Here is a 20,775-nt window from a genome sequence, read left to right as displayed (position 1 = left end):
CTAATCCTTCCTGACCTCTCAGAGATGGAGATTTTTACCTTGGAACTTTGGGGATAAACGTCCCTGTGACCATGTAATGAGCGTCTCCTACTGGGAACGTTATAGCAACATCAGGGATTTTATTTATCTATAGTTGAATAGTTTTAAGCTATAAAAAAAAAGAGCCTAAAAGATGCAAACAAACTCTCAAATCACAGCAGCCCTGTGGCATCAGAGATTCCAGGGGAGATGTGAGGGCTGGTCCCATCCTGCAGGCTCCTTTCTGTTCCCAGCCAAGGGAACAGCAACGGGTTCTCATCAAGACTTTTTTGGGGTTGACACCTGGGAGGAGAAGAGGAAGGAGCCATTAAATCAGGAATTCTCAAAGTGCCTGGGAAGAGAGGTGGTGGTGGAGTTTCTATTTGCCCATTGGTAGATAGAGACAATTCCCTCCATCTCCTCTGCAGGATGGAGAACTCCACTTGGAATTCTTCCTTGGAGCTGTCAGCTCCTCAGAGGACCTGCTTGGGTGACAAGAAGTGCCTTCCCTCCATCCCCCAACTCACTTCAGGCATAACTTGGTTGAGGGAGGTGGAAAACATCCCCTGAGGCCTCATTTTGCTGGTTCACATTGAGTTTGGGTCAGACTAAATTCTCTGAGTGCCCCCACCAGGAACCAGCCTTGCTGCCCCCCATCCCGGGCCAATTCCTGCACAATCCCTGGACCTGCAGCTCCCAGCCCTGTCTTGGATCACCTCCTGCAGGTGACACTGACGGGGTGGTCACCTCCTGCTTTGGGAGGGCACTCAGGCCCTCCTGGACTCCCAGGAAGGGGGGGCTGTGCTCTCTGCAGGTGGAGATCCAAAGGGGGAAGCACCAGGTGGCTCCCTGTGCTCAGCTGAGGCCTTACCACTGTCAGCTGTCCAGTTTTGTCCTTGAAGACCTGAGGCTCTGGCCCCACGGTGAACACCATGGTCCCCTCCTTCCCGGAGCCCACGCGGAACCGGAGGCTGGAAGCACAGGAGGGCCCTTGTCATGGACAGATTTTATGAAAAATCCTTTCCTTTGGATTTTTTCTCTTGAGAAGCTGAGAGGCCTCAGAAACGAAGTGTAAACAATGGTTATCTGCTGCTGTGGAATGCAACAGGTGCATCTGTGGATTGGTCTCGTGTGGTTGTTTTTAATTAATGGCCAATCACAGCCCAGCTGTCTTGGACTCTCTGGTCGGTCACAAGATTTTATTATCATTCCATTCCTTTTCTATTGCTTTGCTAGCCTTCTGATGAAATCACTTCTTCTATTCTTTTAGTATAGCTTTAATATATCATTTTAATATAATATATATAATAAAAAAATAAATCAACCTTCTGAAACATGGAGTCAAGATTCTCATCTCTTCCCTTGTCCTGGGACCCTGTGAACACCACCATAGCCCCTGGAGTGCTCTTCCCACAAGAGGCTTTGCTCCAAACCCCCTTTATTTCTGTTCCCTGGGCAAATCTCGTTAGAGGAGCAGATCAGAGCCTCCAGCTTAGGTGAATTTCCTAAACAATTGCATTATCCCAGCGAGCCCAAGGGGTTGATGAATGGAACAAGGCTGCCCAGCCCAGGCTTTTTGAGTCTTCTTGGTGCAATTAAGCACTGGAAGCTAAGCAGATCTGACCTGGAGGAAAGCACTGAGCACACCAAATCTAATTAGAGCTGAAATGCAAAGGCCAGGCTGAAAAGCTGGAGCAGAATTGCAGGTTTCACCTGCCAGCTCCAATTCTCAGAGAGGCTGGAGACATGGGCTGCATCCACCTGCCAGGAGCACTGGGAGGAATCACATTTTGGGCCTCCTCAATCTGTCTGGGAGAGGAGCATTTGTCCTGATGTGACCCACAGCTTCCCAGCTGGCTTTCCTGAGGCTAATGGGATCCCCTGTGGAACCACTAAAGCCATGACCTCATGCCCAGGTCACATCAGAAAACTGAAAAAAAAAAAGTGGGTTTAAAATAAAATCACCTAGAAATAGGTTGGGTTTGGGCAGGTGGGGCATGGGCAGCTGTCAGAGCAGAGCAGCACCCCCAGCAAGGTACAAGGACTCTTTGGAACGATTTTTAATACATTTTATCTCAGTGCATCCCATTTCATCTCCCTGTGCCTCTGAAAGTCACAAAAACAGAGATGGTGCTGCACAGCTCTGGGCACTGTCTGCTGGGGTGATTCAACAGTCTTGACCTAGTCCAGGCCTAAAAGGTTTTCCCATAAAACTGAGCCTGCCCAGTGCTACCCATCCACCTTCCTGCCTTCCTTACCTTCCCTTCACCACTTTAACAACGCTTTGCTTGTTGGCCAATATGCAGAGCTTGGTCACTGTCTCAAAGATGTGCTCACACTGCAGGATCACATCTCCCTGGAAACAACAAAAAAGAGGGATAAAGTCACCTGGCATCACCCCAGCACCTGATGGTGCAGAGAAATTCCTTTGGAATGACTACCAGGCAGAAGTGACCGATTTAAACACCCTCTCCAGGGATTATTTAGGATTTATTTGGTCTGAAATAAGGAAGGAGCGTGTCCAGAGAAGGGGATGGAGAATCAGCCACACCAGGAAGGGCTGAGGGAGCTGGGGAGCTCAGCCTGGAGAAAAGGAGGCTCAGGGGGGATCTTCTCATTCTCCACCACTCCCTGGCAGGCTGGGATTCCAAGTGAAAGTTTTCACGTTGAGACAGCAAGGATGTAAAGGCCTGGCTGATTACACACTGAATAAACACCAGGAATTGTGTCATTCCAGGAGTTCATAGGATGGTATTGGAGGCATCAGCCCCATGGCCTCACTGGAGCCACCATCCCCATTTCCTACCTTCTGCTTGTTGTCCTCAGGAACATGAATGACCACGATCCCATCACTCAGGTTACTGGTGGAGATCCCTTCAAAAGAAGCCCAAATTTAAAGGAAAACACCAAACCCAGCTCCACACCACCCTCAGCTGCTTCCCCCAGGAGAAGCAACTCCAGCTCCACATGGTTAAAGGGGAAATCACATTCCTGAAGGAGGGCTCTGTCCTTCCTTAGAATGAAGGATATTCCCATTCTTAGAGCAAAACACACAAAGCTCCTACTTAGATTGATTAATTAATCTGAATTTTCAAAATATCTTCTGAAGGTCCCTTTATGTCACCCATTGTCCATAGCACAATTCCAACAGTGGTGATTTAAACCCCTGCATGAGCTGTTTGCCCCAAACCTTTCCCTGGTGCCTTGGTTTTGGTAACAGGAGAGGGGAAAGGATCCATTCTACCCCTGAACTGTAGTTCCAACAGTGCCAGGATTAAAAAATACCCACAAACCAGGCTAGGAAAGGTTTGGGTTATTTTTTCTCCTCTCTGTGTCAGCAGAAAGTGACGTCCTCCTGCATTTAAACATTTCAAGGAACTCTTACTCATAAAATCATCCTTCAAGGCTTTGTCCAGTCCCCAGGAAAAGAGGGACAGATCATTCCAATATCTTTGCAAGACAAAGTTTCAGAATGTCATCCTTCCTAAAGGATGCCTGGCAGGACAGGAATCCCCACAACAACCCACAGAACCATCACGGAATGGTTTGGGTTGGAAGGAACATTTAGGATCATCCCATTCCACCCTATCCCACTAGTCCAGGTTGCTCCTAGTCCCAATCCAGCCTTGGACAGCGACTCCCAGAGGTACCTTTCAGGGTGGAATACTCGATTTTCTGTTTGATCTTGGCCATCTCCACCACGTAGGCTGAGCTCTGGGTGAGCACCAGGAGCCGCTCCCGCGCCTTGAACCCATTCCTGTCGTATTTCACCACGGGGGTCACATACTGAAAACAGCGAGCTGGAATCAGCATTTCCACCCCTGCAAGCTCCTGATCCAGGGGTTTGGATTTTCCTGGCTGGAAGCAGCTCAGAGAGGGGCAGCTCTGCCCGTGGAGTGCAGGTCTGAGCTCACAGGGATCTGGATTCCCTACACTGGGAAATTCAGGAGGCAGAATCCTGGGAATGATGGGGTCCCTGTGCCCTCTATGCCATAACCATGGGAAGTGCAGGGACACTCCAGCTCTGCTCCTCCCCTGGACAGGGCTAGGAATGTTCTTTAAGCTTTCATTAAAAGGAATCTTAAGTAACTCTTAATTAGGTTTTCAATTATTTCAGTTATTTTTCTCAATTATTTTGAGACCTGTCTCAAATTTAGAAGCAAGGAAATGGTGGCTCTGCTGCTCTTCACCAGTCCCTGAGTGAGCAACCAGCTCCAGGACTCCAGTGAATGTAATTCCAAGAGTTCTGTCCTTCCCTTACCTTGATGTTCTCCCCACGGATGAGCTGCAGCACTTTGGGGTTTAGGTCATTCTCTTCTGAGGAGCAAACCATAAAAACAAACTGGGTGTGGGTGCCAGAGCCACAGCCCCAGACAGACACTCCCCACTCCCCAGCAAACTCCAGAGTGCTGGTTCAGCTGTCTTCATCCCAACTGGCTTTTCCCCCTTGGAATGCTCCCTTCCAAACTGAGGGCGGTCACCTCCAGCTGCTCCCAGACCCATTTTGGTGACTTTTCCTGCCTGACAAGTAAATTCACACCGGGAGTTTCTGCCTGGTTTTGGGTCTGCTGTTGGTTCAGACCCTGGTCCATCCCAGCTCCCATGGAATTCTGCTCAGGTTTGTGGCTTTCTGTCCCAGAGGGATCCCAGTACCCCCAGTTTGAAAACAACCCAGCAGTGATGTCACTCGATGTGACAGGGAGGAACTCCACTGGCAGGTGATGCTGCCTCTGCCAGGAGGGAATTTCTCTTGGGAAAAGAGAGTCTGTTTGGTTAAGCAGGAATTTCCAGAGCCAGGAAGACGTGGCTGAGGCCTGCAGGGGTTTGCTGCACTCACTCAGGCGGGTCTCCAGGAAGGGCTGGCTGAGGCTCTCCAGGTACCCCTCCTTCTTCCCACTGAAAACAGCACTGGTCACCACCTTCTGCTGCAGCTGATGGGAGAAGGAACAGCCTTGACCCTCAGAATTCCACCACAGGGAACACCAGCAGGGACAATGCAAACACTGCCACTCCCACAGCATCCTTCTGCTCATACGCTGCCTGCCTGACTCATGGAATCTTGGAATTGTGCTGCTTTTCTCCTGGCACCTTTGGGTTATTCTGGGAAAATCCTACAGATCTTTGGTATTTATGGATCTTTTCCAATTCTATGCAGAGCAGATTTCATGCCATTAAATTAAGCTCCACCTGTCTGCTCTCTCCATCATGAGGGACACCTGGCTCCAGGAGTTTGCTCTCCTATGATGAGGAGTTTGCTCTTATCCCTGAAGGACTGACTGGAGCAGCAGGATCAGAAGGTGCTGCCTGTGTCCCAGGTGATCCTCAGGGATCACACCTGTTTGAACTGCCACATTTGCATTCCAGGGGTTGTTACCTGCACTTTCCTCTCAGCACTGAGCCCTCGGCAGTATTTCCTCACCAGGTTCCTCACGCAGATTTTCTGGAGCATCTCGGATGTCTGCATTAAAAAAAAAAAAAAATCAGGAAAAAATAAAGTAGGGAAGTTGTACAAACAGCTCTGCCTGTGCCATGAGCCTAGAACCCCATGGGGTTAATTTTGTGTTTATTAGGGCTTGTAAATTCACTCTACTGTCAGTGCATTTTCCCTTTTTATTGTTTAAACCAACAGGGAGCTTCATCATTTCTCTTGCAAGGACCAACCACTGTGCTATTCCACCCATTCCCACCCAAACACAGCAGATCTTGGGGTTTTCCAAAGGCTCTGAACAGAGGATGAGCCAGCAGCAGATCATTTTCTCCCACCTGGAATGTGCACACACATGGCCACCAAACATGGGCCACCTCCACATCTCCCAAAGCCTCCAGGACCCCTCACCTCTTCCAGGATGGAGGGAGGCTTGAGCCAGCTCTTGTCCAAGACATTTTTTGGGAGGTGGTCTCGGAGCTTCATCAGGTAGTGGTACTGTGAAAGCCTCACAAAGTCCCTGTTCTCTTCACAGAGGGGTTTCTTCCGATTGATGAAGCCGATTATGAACCTACAGAAAATATCCTGTGACCTCCAGAAATCCATGGAAATGAGGGGAGGGACAGGCTAAGGATCACTGGTGTTAGCTCAGGTACACTGAGGGTCAGCCATGGAAATCTCAAGCTTTAGAATATTCTAAATATTAACAGGTTTTTACCAAGTTCTGTTGGCCAAACCACAGCGCTTTGGAGCTCAGGAGGAATCAGCTCAGGAGCTGGGTTTAGGGGAGTGGAGAGGGAATGAGAAAAATTACGAGGAAATTCTTCCCTGTGAGGGTGGTGAGGCCCTGGCACAGGTTCCCAGAGGAGCTGTGGCTGCCCCTGGATCCCTGCAAGTGTCACAGGCCAGGCTGGACAGGGCTTGGAGCAGCCTGGGACAGTGGGAGGTGTCCCCTTGGCAGGGTGGGGGAACTGGATGGGCTTTGAGGTCCCTTCCAACCCAAACCATTGTGGGAGTCTGTGGCTGGGCAATATGGTTGGGACAGTTACTTCCTGATGGTCTGCACTGCCCACGTCCTCTTCTTGGCTGCCCTCCGTGCCAGGGCTCCTCTCCAGCAGGCCTCCAGCTTGATTGCTGCAAGAGGGAACCAGTCCTGGGCTTTGGCCTTCCCATTCGCCCAGCAGGAGCTAAAACTGGTTATTTTGCAGCTCTAAAAGCCGGCTGGTGGGAACAGCAAGTTTGGAATGTTTTTCTTCTCCGTGGTGGATCAAGTTCCACTGTGCTGTGGGGCTGAGCAGCAAGGCCAGCCCTTGTCCCTGCTCTGCCTCCTGCTGTCCCTGCCCACAGCCCAGAAAGCTGCTTTGAGCCTGCACTTTACATCAGCCTGCTGTGATAAGAGGGGTTTTTCCCTCAGCAGCTGAGGATCAACCCCCAGGTACCCCAGAATGTCCCCAGTGTGTGACAGAAGCTGCTGCTGCTGCTCAGAGCTGCTCCCACAGCTGAGCCAAGAGCAGCTCGTGGTGTGAGGATCCAAACAGAACCAAAGGAACCTCTGGAAAAGATCTGGGAATGCTCTGGGTGCAGCTGCCACCTCCTGTGACCCCAACAACCCCAAGTGCTGCCACAGAACCACGGATCTGGGACCTCCCAAGGCTCCAGGCCCTGGGGAAAGCCCCCAGCCCTGAGAGAATCCCCCACTGCAGAGCCTGTACCTGCTTTCCTCTTCTTCTGGTAGGCTCTTTTCCCAAGGAATCCTTTGTATTTGGCCTGGAGTCTTGAAACTGGAAAGAAGGCAGAGACATCACTGGCACCTGCAGGGTCAGGGGGGTGAGGAGCTGAGCTCCTGCCCTCCATGGCACAGGGGACAGAGGGGACCAGAAGCAGCCCCTGTGGGCACCATGCCCTCCAGTTCTGCTGCTCAAGGAACCCCTAGGATGAGACAGAAGAGACACCAGTCCCAAGGGAAAGGCACTTGGTGCATCTGGGCACGGACAGGGAGGTACTCATAGGACTGAAGAGCTCCAAAGGAGCCACAAATACACAATTCAAGGGATTTCCCCCCAGCCTGGAGCAACATTACTGAGTTTTCCATAAATTCTGAGAGCTAGGCAGACCAGGCTTGGGAGAGACCTTAAAGCCCACCCCACTCCATCCCTGCCATGGGCTGGGACACCTTCCACCATCCCAGGTTGCTCCAAGCCCCACCCAAGCCAGAGCCAGGAAGAAGGTCCCAGGCCAAGGGAACTGGAACCTTACTCAGCAGGTGCTTTCTGTACTCAAAGGCATCTTCTGTGGCAAACAGGGTCTTTGGGAAACGGATGAATATTTTGGTTCTGAAAAAGAGACCAGGAGCAGGTTATCCATGGTGAGCCATCCTTCCTGAGCAGGCTCAGAGCCCCCCAAACAGCTGTAATGCCACTCAAGCCTGAGCTGCCTTGGACTGCCCAGGGAAGCAGGAGAAGCTGGAGCCCTAACACAGAAATGGAAGAAATGAGGTTGGATTGAAGCTCCCATGGAAATAGGTAAAAATAATGAGGAAATTTGTGCATCGGGGGTTTTATCTCTCTCCTTCCTCCTGTCACAGACAGGACAGCAAACACTGAGCAGCCAGAGCAAGGAACTTACCTTCCTAATTTGTACTCCTCAGGCTTGTAACCAATGTGTTTGATGAGCCTCTCCACACCCTCTGCTGCTGGCCCATGCCAGTGTGGCCAGGTAGCTGGGCAGAGACTTTTGTACCTGAAAGATCAGCAGGACATCAATGCAAACAACCTGAAGTTTGAAGAAATCCTTCCTGAAACCACCCCTGAAACTCCCTCTGCTTCACTCAAGGCGGGAGATGCCAAAGCAGATCAAAACGATGCAGACAACAACAGGCAAAGGACATTTTTGAAGCAGAAGGGGTTCTGCTGACAACTCTCACTACTGGGACTGGAGTTTTGCTTGCTCTGCAGCCCTCAGGAGGGCGGGATTACCTGGCCAGAGGGGAGGCAGCCCCCTCACCTTTGCAGGAAGAGCTCGTACTTGCGCCGGTAGGCGAAGCCGGCGCGCCTCACCCGCAGGTGCTCCATCAGCCCCAGGTACTTCACCTGGTGTCGGATCAGGAAATCATCAAACTTCCCTGCAGTAAGAGCACACCTCCACTGGTCAGTTCTGCCTGGGGAAGCTCACCCACATCCCCATGTGCTGGGGGAAATCAGGAAGGAACCAAATCCCCAATTACCCATGGGGACAAATTTGCTGCCAGCTTGAACAGTGTTTACTTCCCAATACCTATCACCTATGTTAGACAGTGAGCTTCTACTCCTAACCAATCTAAAAGTGCCAACATCACAGCAGAAGATGGAGGCCAAGAAGAAGAAGGAGAAAGGCTGGACATGCCCAGATCCCTCCATTTTGCCTCCTGAACCCCCATTCTAAAAACCCCAAAATCTACTTTTTCACCCAGTGATAAATTCACTATCATTCTACTTAAACTGTCATGGCTTGTAACCCTTCATGTAAAGGTTGGTAATTGTTTTTTCCAAGGGCTAAATCAAAGGCACAGGGGTCTTGGGCTTTGTGCCAAGGTCTCTGAGCCCCCTGGCAGGGTCTCGAGTCCTCCAGGGCAGCCAGAGGAATTTCCTGGGTTCCCACACATCTCCACAACATACACACACTGCACCCTGCTCCAAAGAAATCCCTCTGCCCACTCCTTGGAGTCAGCAGAGCCTCCAGGCCCAGCCTCACCAGGCTCCTTGTTCTCATTGGGTTTGATGCAGCGGATGTACGAGGGCTCCTTGGACATCAGGATCTCGATCAGGCTCGTCAGGCTGTTCTTGAACTGGGTTGCAACCTAAGACAGCATCAAAAGGACTTCCTGAGCTCTGGAACTCCTCCCTGCAGGGAGGGAAATTGACTCCCTGCATCCAGCTTAACCCTGGAAGCAAAAGCTGATGGTGCATTGGTAGCCTGGAGTTTTTGGAGCGTGGTCAGTTGTGTCAGTGCTGAGCTGGAGCATTTGAGCCCTGGCCATGCAGCTGGACTCATCTGGACATAGCAGGCAGCCCTTCAGCTCCTTGGGGGATGTGCTGTGGGATGTGACTTTGCTGGCTGCTGTCTCAGCAGCACCACTGTTCCTCTGCCAGGGAGCTCTCAGGGGTGGATGGCAGCAAAACCATCCACCAAGTGCAGGAATCCCAAAATCCCACAATTTATAGGGTGGGAAAGGCCCTCTGGAGATCACCCAGTCCAAGCCCCTAGCAAGGCAGGGTCACCCAAAGCAGGTGACACAGGAATGTGTCCAGGTGGGTTTGGAATGACTCCAGGCCCTCCCTGGGCAGCTCCATGGAAAGCTCTTCCTCAGGTTGAGGCCTTGTCATGTTTTAGTTTATGTTGTGTTTTAGTTTATGGCCATCAGGACTGAGGAAGGGATCAGTGATTAAACCAAGGCCTGGGGAGCTGAGATGATATTCAGAATTAAGATTAAAGACAGAACTCACAGTCTCTGGTCTCCTCCTGTTGTCCAGCTCTGACAGGAGGAAACAATCCCTGATGATGCTGTTCTTGGAGTTGCACAGCACCTAAAACAGGAGGAGATAAAAGCTGACCTATTGAGCAGCCCTTCTACTCCTCCTGGGAGCAGTACAGCCCTAAAGATCAGTGCTGAAGAGAAAAGGATGTCTTTGTTTGCTACAGAGAGTAAATAAATCTTCTGCACCAAGCAGGTGATGTAAAAGAGCAGCATCCCTTTTTTGTGCTTACCTCCTTCAGGTTTCTGTACAGCAGATCATTATTCTTCTCCAGAAATCCTGAAAACAAAAAAAAAAAAATGAATTAAAAGAAAATAAAAAAGAAAACAGGAACATTCACATCCTCAAAATTCTCACTGCAGCCACATTATTTAAGACTTGCAGGTCAGTGCCTGCAGAGGGCAGGTAATTTGTAATTCCTCTGCCCATCAAGTCACCATCACCCACAGCAGTTCAAGGAGCTCAGGAGCTCCAGCCTGGCCATTCCCACTCACGCACAGCAGCTCAGGAGCTCCAGCCTGGCCATTCCCACTCACCCACAGCAGCTCAGGAGCTCCAGCCTGGCCATTCCCACTCACCCACAGCAGTTCAAGGAGCTCAGGAGCTCCAGCCTGGCCATTCCCACTCACCCACAGCAGTTCAGGAGCTCCAGCCTGGCCATTCCCACTCACCCACAGCAGCTCAGGAGCTCCAGCCTGGCCATTCCCACTCACCCACAGCAGCTCAGGAGCTCCAGCCTGGCCACTCTCACTCACCCACAGCACAGTAGGTGACCTCTCCAGCGTAGTGGAGGAGGCGGAAATCCACCCAGTCGATCGATTTCCGCGTCTTCTGATCCGCCAGCTTGCGCCTGCCGGGGGAAAACCCAACAGAACACCAGGAGAAAGAGCAGCAAAGAGATTCCCTCAGCTTGGGGACAGCCACAGCTGGGGGAGAGCTGGAAAGGTGGTGTTTGATCCTATTGATGGGGCTCTGACTGTGGAGTTATGGCCTTTGAGCAGACCTTCATCTCTCCCTGCTGGCAGCTCCCATAAACTCCTCAGGATGTCTGGGATCTACTCATGGCCATTTGGCAGTGATCACCCATTCCAGAAGCATTTCTATTTCTTCCATAACATCCATTTAAATACATTTTTACTGCTTATGTGGGGGGAAAAAACCACCAGCTTCCTCAACCCCAAAGCAAACCCAGGGGGGAAAGGATTTCAGACATTTTTGCCCTAGAGCAAGAACCCAAATACAACGAAAGAATCCCAAATGTTCAAGAATAGCAGGAATATTTCAGAAAGCAAGGATTCCTGGGGGGAAAAAAAGGAACCAAACAAGAAAAAAAAAAGAGCAACTTCACAGCTGAATTTTCAGCTTTGTAAGCAGTCACAAACAGCAGAGCTGAGTGTCACAACAGCACGTTCGTGTATCAAAGCTCCTTCCAAGAGCAGATCCCGTGGAAGTAGCTCCAGCACTTCTATTTAAAGCTTTTAATCAGGCAGAACAGCATTAAGGCACATTGTGGTGACAAGGAAGTTGGCTACAAATTTTCCACTTGGCTGTGGTGGAGTTCAGAGCTGCAGGAACAGTGACAGCTCAGCACTGTGACTCTCAATTGATGACTTGTCACAGCCCTTCAGCAGCTCCTGCAGGGAAGTGCCAGCACAGCTCGGCGCCAACGCACTCAGCTGCCACCAAAACGGGATCCAAACCCCCTCCAAATGGAGTATGAACCAAAATGTCACTCATCTGGGGGAGAGGAGCACAAGCGTTTTCTCTCCTCTTCGTACTCCAAGCTCACACAGAACAAGATGGGTGTAAATATTTACATATCCCCCCTCAGCTTCAGGCATTTGGCTCCTTGTCACAACATCTTCAGCTTTTCCTGGAGTCCCTGGGGACCAAAGCCATCTATGGCCAAAGCCATTTAACCTTCCTGGGCTAAAATCCTGGGTTAAAATCCCCTGATTTTGGTGTGGAATGACAGACTCAGAGCTCAGCATCAGAGCAGTGAAGAGACAGAGCCCTGCTCACACCTCCCAGCACCCCGGATGCACCAGTGGAGATTTCCAACATCAGACACGGGACGGGCTCTTTGATTCCCTCTGGGACAAGGCAGAGATTGTTCCCTCCCCAGCCCTGGCATGGATTTGGGATGGGAAGGGTCTGGGATAGGATACAGAGGGTAAATGCATACGTCACGAAGTGGGCATGGTCTCCTACTTTCTCTTCCAGCTTTTCCAAGAAGCTCAAATCAGTGGCTTCCCCAGGCCGTAGGCACTCCTCATCCTGCAACAGCAGACACTGGATCAGAGCTGCTCTGAGCTCATATTCCCTCCTCAACAACAACATTTAGGGCAACTCTGCCCCAGAAACCCAAAGCTCCATTGCGGGGGAAGCAGAACATCCCCCACCTTTAACTCCCCCCGAAATTGGATCCTCTGCCTCATCCTCTGGGTTTGTTACAGGAATCTGTGTTGATGTTCTGGATAACACAGACCCATCCCATAATTAGAGGGTAAAATGTGATTACAGCAAGGCACAGGCCTGCATTTTAATTTAGTGCAAACTCTGTTCTTACCAGGATGGAGATTATTCCTTTGTGCTTCTGCTCAACCAAGTCACAGATTATTTTGTTGTTAAAATATGGGATTGGTTCCCACTGGAAAAGGGAAAAAGGAAGAAAAATTTTAGATTAAGACTTTTGTTTGCAATTTTTAAAGTTCTTTGGAACTTAAATAAGATACAGCCTCAGATCTCACTGAAATGAGTGGTGTGATTTAGGATCCACTGAGGGAAAAGGTGACAGCACAGTGATCCACAGTCCCACTCCAGAGTTCTCCTGCTCCCAGCAGCCCACACCATCCTCTTGTTCTCTACATAAATCCTCTCCATCTTTCCATGTTTTACACTGCTGGAATCCCTCATTCTCCAGGGACATTGTCACTGCTGAGCATCTGAGTTCTGGGGAAGGTCCTACTTCTTCCTTAAACGATGTCAATTAAATCTGGGCTAAATTGCACTTCAAAAGGGCTACAGAAAGAGACCTCTGCAAATCCTACACTTCCCATGGGAACAACAACAATCTAAAAAAGCAGGATGACTTTCACACTGGTGATCAAAAGCATTCAGTGCAATGGCAGTTCAAAGGGAAAAGGGAGGGTGAAATATAATTTACCTCAATGCCTTCCAGTTCATATTCCTCCTGCTCTGCCTTCAGGGTCATCTCAATCAGCAGCTGCTGCAGCTTCTCATTGCAGTAATTAATGCAGAACTGCTCAAAACTTCAGGGAGGTTAAATGAGCAGCAGGTTTGATGCGATCCAGGGGCACTTTTGCTTCTTCCCCCACCCATTCCATAGAGAGACCAAGCCCTCATTTCCATAGGGACCAAATTCCCCATTTTTACATGGACCAAACCCCCCATTCCCACACAAACCAGCCCACCCTTGCTCCCACACTGTTGCACCACAGCCCAAAGCAAAGCTTTTCCTGAGGTCCAGCAAACCCTGCACCCAGGTTTTAGTGCCCTGTACTGGGCTGAGGGCACTCTCAAAAATTCATGCAGGAATGTCCTGTACCCCCAGGTCACCCCAAATCCCCAGAACAGCCCTTACCTGTTTGTGTCCAGCACTTCAAAGCCATAAATATCCAGCAGGCCAATAACTGTTTTCTGAGTTGGGTCCTGTCAAAAACATCCCTGCTCTGCTATTGCTCCTTCCCTGCAGGTGGCTGCTCTCACCTGAACTTCAAACTTTCTCTTTCAGAGAAATCTCAGTGGAGAAGTCACTTTAAGGCAGGTAATGAACTGCTAAAACTCTTTAACAGGGAGTAACTAAAGGGTTTTCCAGCTCAGGGCTGGGGGATGTCCCAGCAGCAATTATCCAACATCCCAGATATTTGGTGATGGGGGTTGTGGGGCCTCTCTGGAGAAACTGCTCAGCATTTTAGGAGCATTCAGGACCCCAGACAAGAAACCAACCTTGTTGGCAAGAGAGCCATTGATTTTGTTGACCAGCCAAGTGAAAGTCCTTCCATAAATTGCTTTTGCTACGGCGTCCCGGGCATAGAATGCCAGATCCACGTTCAGTGGGCTGAGCACCTGGAAATAAAGATATCCCAGAGAGGATGAGCACCATGGGGATCAGAGCAAACCTCTGCACAGCCAGGTCACCTCTGTGGCTTGGAGAAGCAGCCACATTGTCCCACAGCACAGCACAGCCACCCCTGGACTGCAGCCATTCCTGCAGGGGGTAAGAATTGGACCATTTAAGGTCCTTTCCAACCCAAACCACTCTGGAATTCCCTGATTTTCCCTACAGCTTTATTTTCCACTAGTGTTCCTTCAGCCTGGTGTATCCCCAGCTGCCAGCAGGTTTGGGGCACTACATTTTGGTGAGTATTAATTTAGACGAAGCAGGAAAATATTCTGACCTCGTTTTACTTCTATATTATTAAAATAAAAATATATAATGTTCAAAGAGTGGTTTTCCCTGTTTGTGCAGCCCAGTTTCCCAGGAAGGACCGTGGCCTGGGCAAGGGGAAATTGTTTGGCTCAAATACAATTCCCTGTTTCAGTTTTTTACCAGCTCCTGCCTTATTGCAGTCAGCAATAAAACTCCAATATATTCTAGTTTAACGTCTCAGGCTGGAAGAAGGGATGTGGAGGAGGAGAGGGACAGTCAGAGGGATCTGGTTTACACTCAGAACTGGCTCCTCACCCACCCCCCAGCTGGGGGTCTCCCAGATTAATCTGGGACCACACAGAACTCCCTGGTACCTCCTCGGATCTGGCTTCAATCTTCCTGTGGGTGAGAGCTTCGTGCAGGATGGACAGGTGAGCACCGAGGAGCTGCGGGGAGAGAAATATCTGCACTCAGAGCACAGCCACAGGAAATAAGGAATAATAATCCTCCCTGTTCAAATAAGCAGCACTGTGTGATCAGCAGGGCACAACCTCCACCCCCTCCCCAGCCACCCCCCTCTTGGAGCCACAGGAGATAAGGAAATTTCAGGGAGAAAACTCGAGATGCTTTACAAGAAGAGCTGGGTATTTTTAGAGTTAGCCTTGTGCTTTTGGGAATAAATATTTTGTACCAATAAGAAAATCCCAGCAAGGTTCAGGTTTTCCTCCCAGCACTGGGAATTCTGGGCCCATCTGGGCAGAGGCACCTTGGAAATCCACTTGATCTGGGAGCCGTCGCGGATGATGGCGTGGCCATTGCTGTCCTCCTCAAACTGGATGTTCCCAAGGTGCAGGACACTGGCAACGATTCCAAAGAGATGCTGATAATGGGAGATATTCCATTAGAACATGATTTCTCACAGCCCTGTGGGGTGGTGCTGATCTTTCCCGCCGTTAATTAACAGAATTTTGGCCGGGCTGAAGGAGGTGAACCAGAGGATCCAGTGCCACCCCTGGAATCGTGCCCTTCACCACCCACTCCCTCAATCCCACCGAATCATGGAATCCCAGAGTGGTTTGGGGTGGAAAGGAACTTAGAGATCATTCAGTTCCACCCCTGCCAGGGCAGGGACACCTTCCACTATCCCAGGTTGCTCCAAGCCCCATCCATCCTTGGACACTTCCAGGGATGGGGCAGCCACAACTTCTCTGGGCAGCCTGTGCCAGGGACCCAATTTCTTCCCAATATCTAACCCAAACCTACTGTGTGGCAGTGGGAAGCCATCCCCCTTTGTCCTGCCACCCCAGGCCCTTGTCCAAAGTCCCTGTCCATGTTTCTTGTCAGCCCCTCCAGTCCTGACTACCCAAAGTGTGTCCTGTTCCACCTTTCACCCGTCTCCACAGCTGCTCCCATCACTTCAGGAAAAGAGCAGTGCCCTCCTCTCTGAAATCCCCTTGCTCAGTTCCTTTTCACCAGCAGTACCTCGATATCTTTTTCAGTGAAGTCAATGATGGAAAAAGCTTTCCGGACAATTTTCCAGTCATTCTTGTCATTGATAGAAAACACTTTGGCACATCGACCCTGGGCAGCAAAAGAAAGATGAATTAATACAATTAATTGATAAAGAACTTTTATTATCAGCAAACAGACACTTCTGGGTACACTGCTTTCATTGCCAGTTCCCTCAGTGAGTTTTCTCACTGTTATTAATCCTGAGCATGGCTCCTTTGATCAAATCTTTCAGTTTCTACTGGAAACCCCAAATAAATCAAACCCCTGAGAGTGGACAGCATCACCATAAATTGCCTGAAGCTGTGCAGAGCTTGATCTTCCAGCCATCCTTTATTTTTAGGGTAAGAATACCTTCTGCCCAAGCTGCATTTTCCATCCCTACAATTCCTGATGAGCCACAGAGCAGCTGCAGCTCCCACTGACCTGGATGAGGTACGTGTATTTCTGGGGGTTACGCTCCAGCCCGAGCCAGCCGAGCAGATCCTTGTCTGCCCCCTCCAGCAGCTGGTAGAAAATATGGAAATTCCTCTCTCCATGGTTCTGGTGGACAACTCGAGATTTCTCAATCAGGTAGCTGAGGATGTGCCCTCCCACTGGAGCTCCCTGGCAGAGCAAAGCAGGCAGATCAACACCAAAAATATCAATAATCCCCGTGACTGCTGTTTCTTTACTCCCAGGAATGAGGAACAGGCTCAGGAAAAGCCAAATTCCTGCTGTCATTTATCTGCCACCTTTTGTTTAAGAATGTCCAGCAACAGCACAAGGATTTGCTGTAAAAGTAACCTGAGCTTTAAAACTCTCTACCAGCTTTCTGTGGAGCACTGCCAGGATTGCCAGCAAGGCTGGAAGTTTTCTGGATGGATAACCAGTGACCTCACCTGCAAAATGCAAGGTCTGCAAAAACAGGGTCAGAAATGTGCAGGGTAAGAATTAATAAATCCTGGGCTGCCTGCTCAGCATCCAGGAGGTTTCTCAGGCACAGCTCCTTTCCCCAGCGCTCCACTGAGTTTGTTCTCACCTTAAAATCAAACTGGATGTCCATGTACTTCCCAAATCTGCTGGAGTTGTCGTTGCGCAGGGTTTTTGCATTCCCAAAAGCCTGGGGGCAAGCAGAGAGGGAAAGTCACTCCCCACCTCACTGGGACCAAGTAACCAAGACTTGCTGCTTCAGCCAAGTCCCACTGAATTTAGTGAGATTAAAAAAATACAAACGAATGCATTTGCATAGCTTTAAAGTGGAATTCAGCTTAACCAATTACTGATTTTTCTTATCTAGCCCTAAGGAACTGCTGCACAGTGCAGTTTTCTTTTATTTTCTTGTATTTCTTCCAGCCATCCTCAAATCAAACCCACAAATTCCAATTTCCGAACATTAAATGATACTAAATCCCAAATATTCTTTCAGAGGCTGTGCCAATATTGGCCATTCTTGCTCAGAGCTGCAGATTTGCAGGGAATCCTCGAGCAGTGGGGCCACCAACTCCAACCCCACTGCATTTTTGGGTCTTCCTTTGGTTTCTCACCTCGAGGACGGGGTTGGAGAGCAGGAGCCGGTCCCGGACAGTCTGGAGCTGCTCTGTGGTGGGACAGGTGACTGCATAGTACTGCAGGATCTTCTTGGATGCCTCTGTCTTGCCGGCCCCACTCTCCCCAGAGATGAGGATGAAGTGGTTGTTGAACTCATTGCACATCACCCTGTAGGCGTTGTCAGCTATGGCATAGCTGGGACAGGCACAGAAGGGGAAACATCCATTAGGAATGGCACAGGAGGAGGAATGGCAAAGGTTTCCAAGAGTTCTTATTCCTGGTTTAGTGTTGGACAGGGTCATGGAATCCCAAAACGGGTTGGAAGGGATGGTAGGGATCATCTCATTCTGGGCAGGGATACCCACTGTGGAAGCTGGGCTCAAAACCTGAGCCTGACTCAAGGCCTGACAGTAAAAACCAGGCCTTGTGACTGTGGACGACCCCCGTGGTGGCAGGAGAGCATTACAGGGAAATCCTGAATTAGGAATACCCACAGAGATGCCAGGGGAACACTCACAGGTGTGGGGGCAGCTCAAAGAAGTTCACGCCCCGATAAAGCTGCATCTGAGACACTGTGTAAATGTCCAGCTCCTGGTAGGGGTTCACAGACACGAGGAGAGAACCAATGTAGGTCTGCAGGGAGAGAGAGCCCAGTGGGACACCCGCTTCACCCCAAAATCCCAAAGGAGGAGCCAAGGGACATCCGCTTCACCCCAAAATCCCAAAGGAGGAGTCAAGGGATGCCTGCTTCACCCCAAAATCCCAAAGGAGGAGCCAAGGGACACCCGCTCCACCCCAAAATCCCAAAGGAGGAGCCAAGGGATGCCTGCTCCACCCCAAAATCCCAAAGGAGGAGCCAAGGGACACCTGCTCCACCCCAAAATCCCAAAGGAGGAGCCAAGGGATGCCTGCTCCACCCAAAACCCAAAGGAGGAGCCAAGGGACACCTGCTCCACCCAAAATCCCAAAGGAGGAGCCAAGGGACACCCGCTCCACCCAAAATCCCAAAGGAGGAGCCAAGGGACACCCGCTTCACCCCAAAATCCCAAAGGAGGAGCCAAGGGACACCTGCTCCACCCCAAAATCCCAAAGGAGGAGCCAAGTACCTCAGGACATTATCCACAAATAAATGTCAAAACTGGTACAGAGCTTGTTGTGAGAGAACCAAACCAACCAAGAACTCTTCCCAAACTGATACCAAACTTCTTCCAAAATCCCCTTGGTCATGAGTAAAGCTGAACCATGAGAGCAAGCTCAGAGCCTGACAATTTGAATGCAAGGATTTGGGATCCCTTGGTGCTTCCAGGGCCCTTTTCCCACTAAAGTTAACACAACACACAAAAAAACCTCTCAGCCCTTCCCAGACAAACCTTGTCCTGCCTTCCTTCAATCACAGCGTTCCCTTTTCCATTCCCTCCCTATTTACTGCACATCCTTTAAAGCTCTGCAAGGCAACTCAGAGCAAGCTGAGATTTATTTTCAGGAGTTCAAGCAGATAAATTACTCCTGGGTGATCGCTCTGCTGGGCACTACCAACACCTTGTTAGATACACACAGGATACTCAGCTCTTCCTCCTCGACCTGACCAGCAAGGCCACCTCAGGGACATCTCAGCAGCCACAAGGCCCCCTCAGGGACATCTCAGCAGCCACAAGGCCCCCTCAGGGACATTTCTGCAGCCACATGGCCCCCTCAGGGACATCTCAGCAGCCACAAGGCCCCCTCAGGGACACTTACATAGATGAGGTTCTCCTGGTAGCGCTTGCGAAGGTTGTTGAGGAAAGCAGCCTCGCTGGTGTGGGAATCCAGAAGGACAAAATCCTGCACCCCGACCTTGTCCCGGGCTATCAGAGCCCCTTCCATGATGGGCTCGCCGTTCTCGTCCACCTCCTCCTTCTACAACAAAAAGATTGTGGGGTGCAAGGTCAGGAGGGGGAGAGAGGGCCCTTCCCAGGGACAAAAATCAGCCTTGCACAGGTAATTCCAAGAGATCATTATTCCAGCTTGTCCAAGGATGGCAATTCCATCCAGGCTCTTCTCAGTCCAGACTCGCTGCTGTGAGCAGGAAGGAAGATCCCAGTTTCCATAAAACTGAGACAAACCCACCCCTGGAGATGCAGTCAGGATCTGAACACTCAATAACTCAGTCTAGACAGAATTTTCCATGTATAAAGTTGGAATAAACAGTGGAAGGCACCAGAAAAATACCCTTAGTTTTTCTCCTTTATACAGATCTAGGCATGAAAATGGAGAATCCCTGGAAAAGGCTGCGAGGAGTTTGACCTGTAGGCAAAAAAGATGAATCCCACAGCACCACCCAGCACAAGAATGTGATTCCCAGTGCTCCCAGCAGCAGGCTCCAAGCCAGCTTTCAGTGCTGGCAGCAGATGTCCCCATACGCCAGCGAGAGGCACGGCCACTGCTGATAAAACTGATCAGAGAGGGACCTGGGGATGTTAAACCCTGCCCAGCATCCCCCATCCCTCTCCAAAGGCTGAGAGGTGCAAAAAAGGCTGTCCCTGACACAACCAAATCCTCTTGCACCCTCCATTTCTGACCCCTCATGGTAGAAATTGAATTCATCTGGGAAATTCTCACTGCTGAGGGTCAAGCTCAATTCCCAGGCTATAAAAATAAACTGTGCTTTTTATTTACCTAAACCAAGCTACTAATTTCATGCTAGCAAATAAAATAAGCATTTTTGTGTACATATTTCATACATATTATGGTATGACAAATTATGGTATGACAAATTACGTCTCCATCACACATATAGTGGTAATATTCTGCTAAAGTTGGATTTTCAGGGTTTCCTTTTGTTTTTACAGACACCAGGGTTACCCCGTTCAGAGACAAATTCCTATCCTAAGGCAGAAATGGACAGAAATGAATTCAGTACATTTGGAGCAGCTTACCTTGGAGTAAACTGCCTTGGAGTGAGCTCCCTTGGAAAGTTCCAGGGTTGGAAAATTAAAGGTGGAACGTGGCTGAGCAGCCAGAGCAGCTCCAGGCCGTGCTCACCAGCCCAGCACCTTTGCTGTTCTCCTCCTGCCCTCAGGGACATTGCCTTGTCCCATTTTGCTGCTCCACTGCTCAAGAGGACCTCGTGGTTGCGTGTGAGGTTTTCACCAAGCACTAAAAGGACAGGGATGCTCTGCTTGTGCAGGTTCTGCCCCCTTTTTTTAAATTTAATTTTGATTTTTCCAAAGCAGAGGCTTTGCAAATTGGAAATAGGCAGCAAGTTGAATGCTCCTGCTGAGCTCTGGCAAGCCCTGACTCTGGAGGGAGGATTTTGGGATGAGCCTGCAGGCACTGGTGGATATTGGGGCTCAGTGGATTTGGGAGCAGGGTTGCAAAAAATGAAGAGCAAAGGACGCAACCACACAGTA

At 50.0% G+C, this 20,775-nt stretch overlaps 1 protein-coding gene across 1 annotated transcript; it reads right to left on the bottom strand.

The window, feature by feature from the left end:
• Positions 1 to 93: 93 nt before the first annotated feature.
• Positions 94 to 20,465, bottom strand: MYO1H (myosin IH). The gene is given in 33 exon segments (XM_036393330.2): positions 94 to 321; positions 890 to 989; positions 2,277 to 2,374; positions 2,825 to 2,892; positions 3,669 to 3,804; positions 4,280 to 4,335; positions 4,856 to 4,949; positions 5,393 to 5,476; positions 5,855 to 6,014; positions 6,493 to 6,577; positions 7,156 to 7,224; positions 7,700 to 7,776; positions 8,069 to 8,182; positions 8,447 to 8,564; positions 9,173 to 9,278; positions 9,925 to 10,005; positions 10,187 to 10,233; positions 10,710 to 10,804; positions 12,140 to 12,231; positions 12,524 to 12,604; positions 13,121 to 13,226; positions 13,559 to 13,626; positions 13,924 to 14,043; positions 14,722 to 14,793; positions 15,114 to 15,227; positions 15,830 to 15,928; positions 16,283 to 16,462; positions 16,878 to 16,958; positions 17,383 to 17,581; positions 17,904 to 18,019; positions 19,124 to 19,282; positions 20,302 to 20,366; positions 20,369 to 20,465. Coding segments are annotated over 33 exon segments (3,246 nt in total). The 5' UTR covers positions 20,451 to 20,465; the 3' UTR covers positions 94 to 297.
• Positions 20,466 to 20,775: the final 310 nt, after the last annotated feature.

Source organism: Molothrus ater, chromosome 18, assembly GCF_012460135.2.
Source record: "Molothrus ater isolate BHLD 08-10-18 breed brown headed cowbird chromosome 18, BPBGC_Mater_1.1, whole genome shotgun sequence".
Classification (NCBI taxonomy): domain Eukaryota; kingdom Metazoa; phylum Chordata; class Aves; order Passeriformes; family Icteridae; genus Molothrus; species Molothrus ater.
The sequence above is the reverse complement of the archived record's forward strand: the minus strand, read 5'-3'. Positions and strand labels throughout refer to the sequence as shown.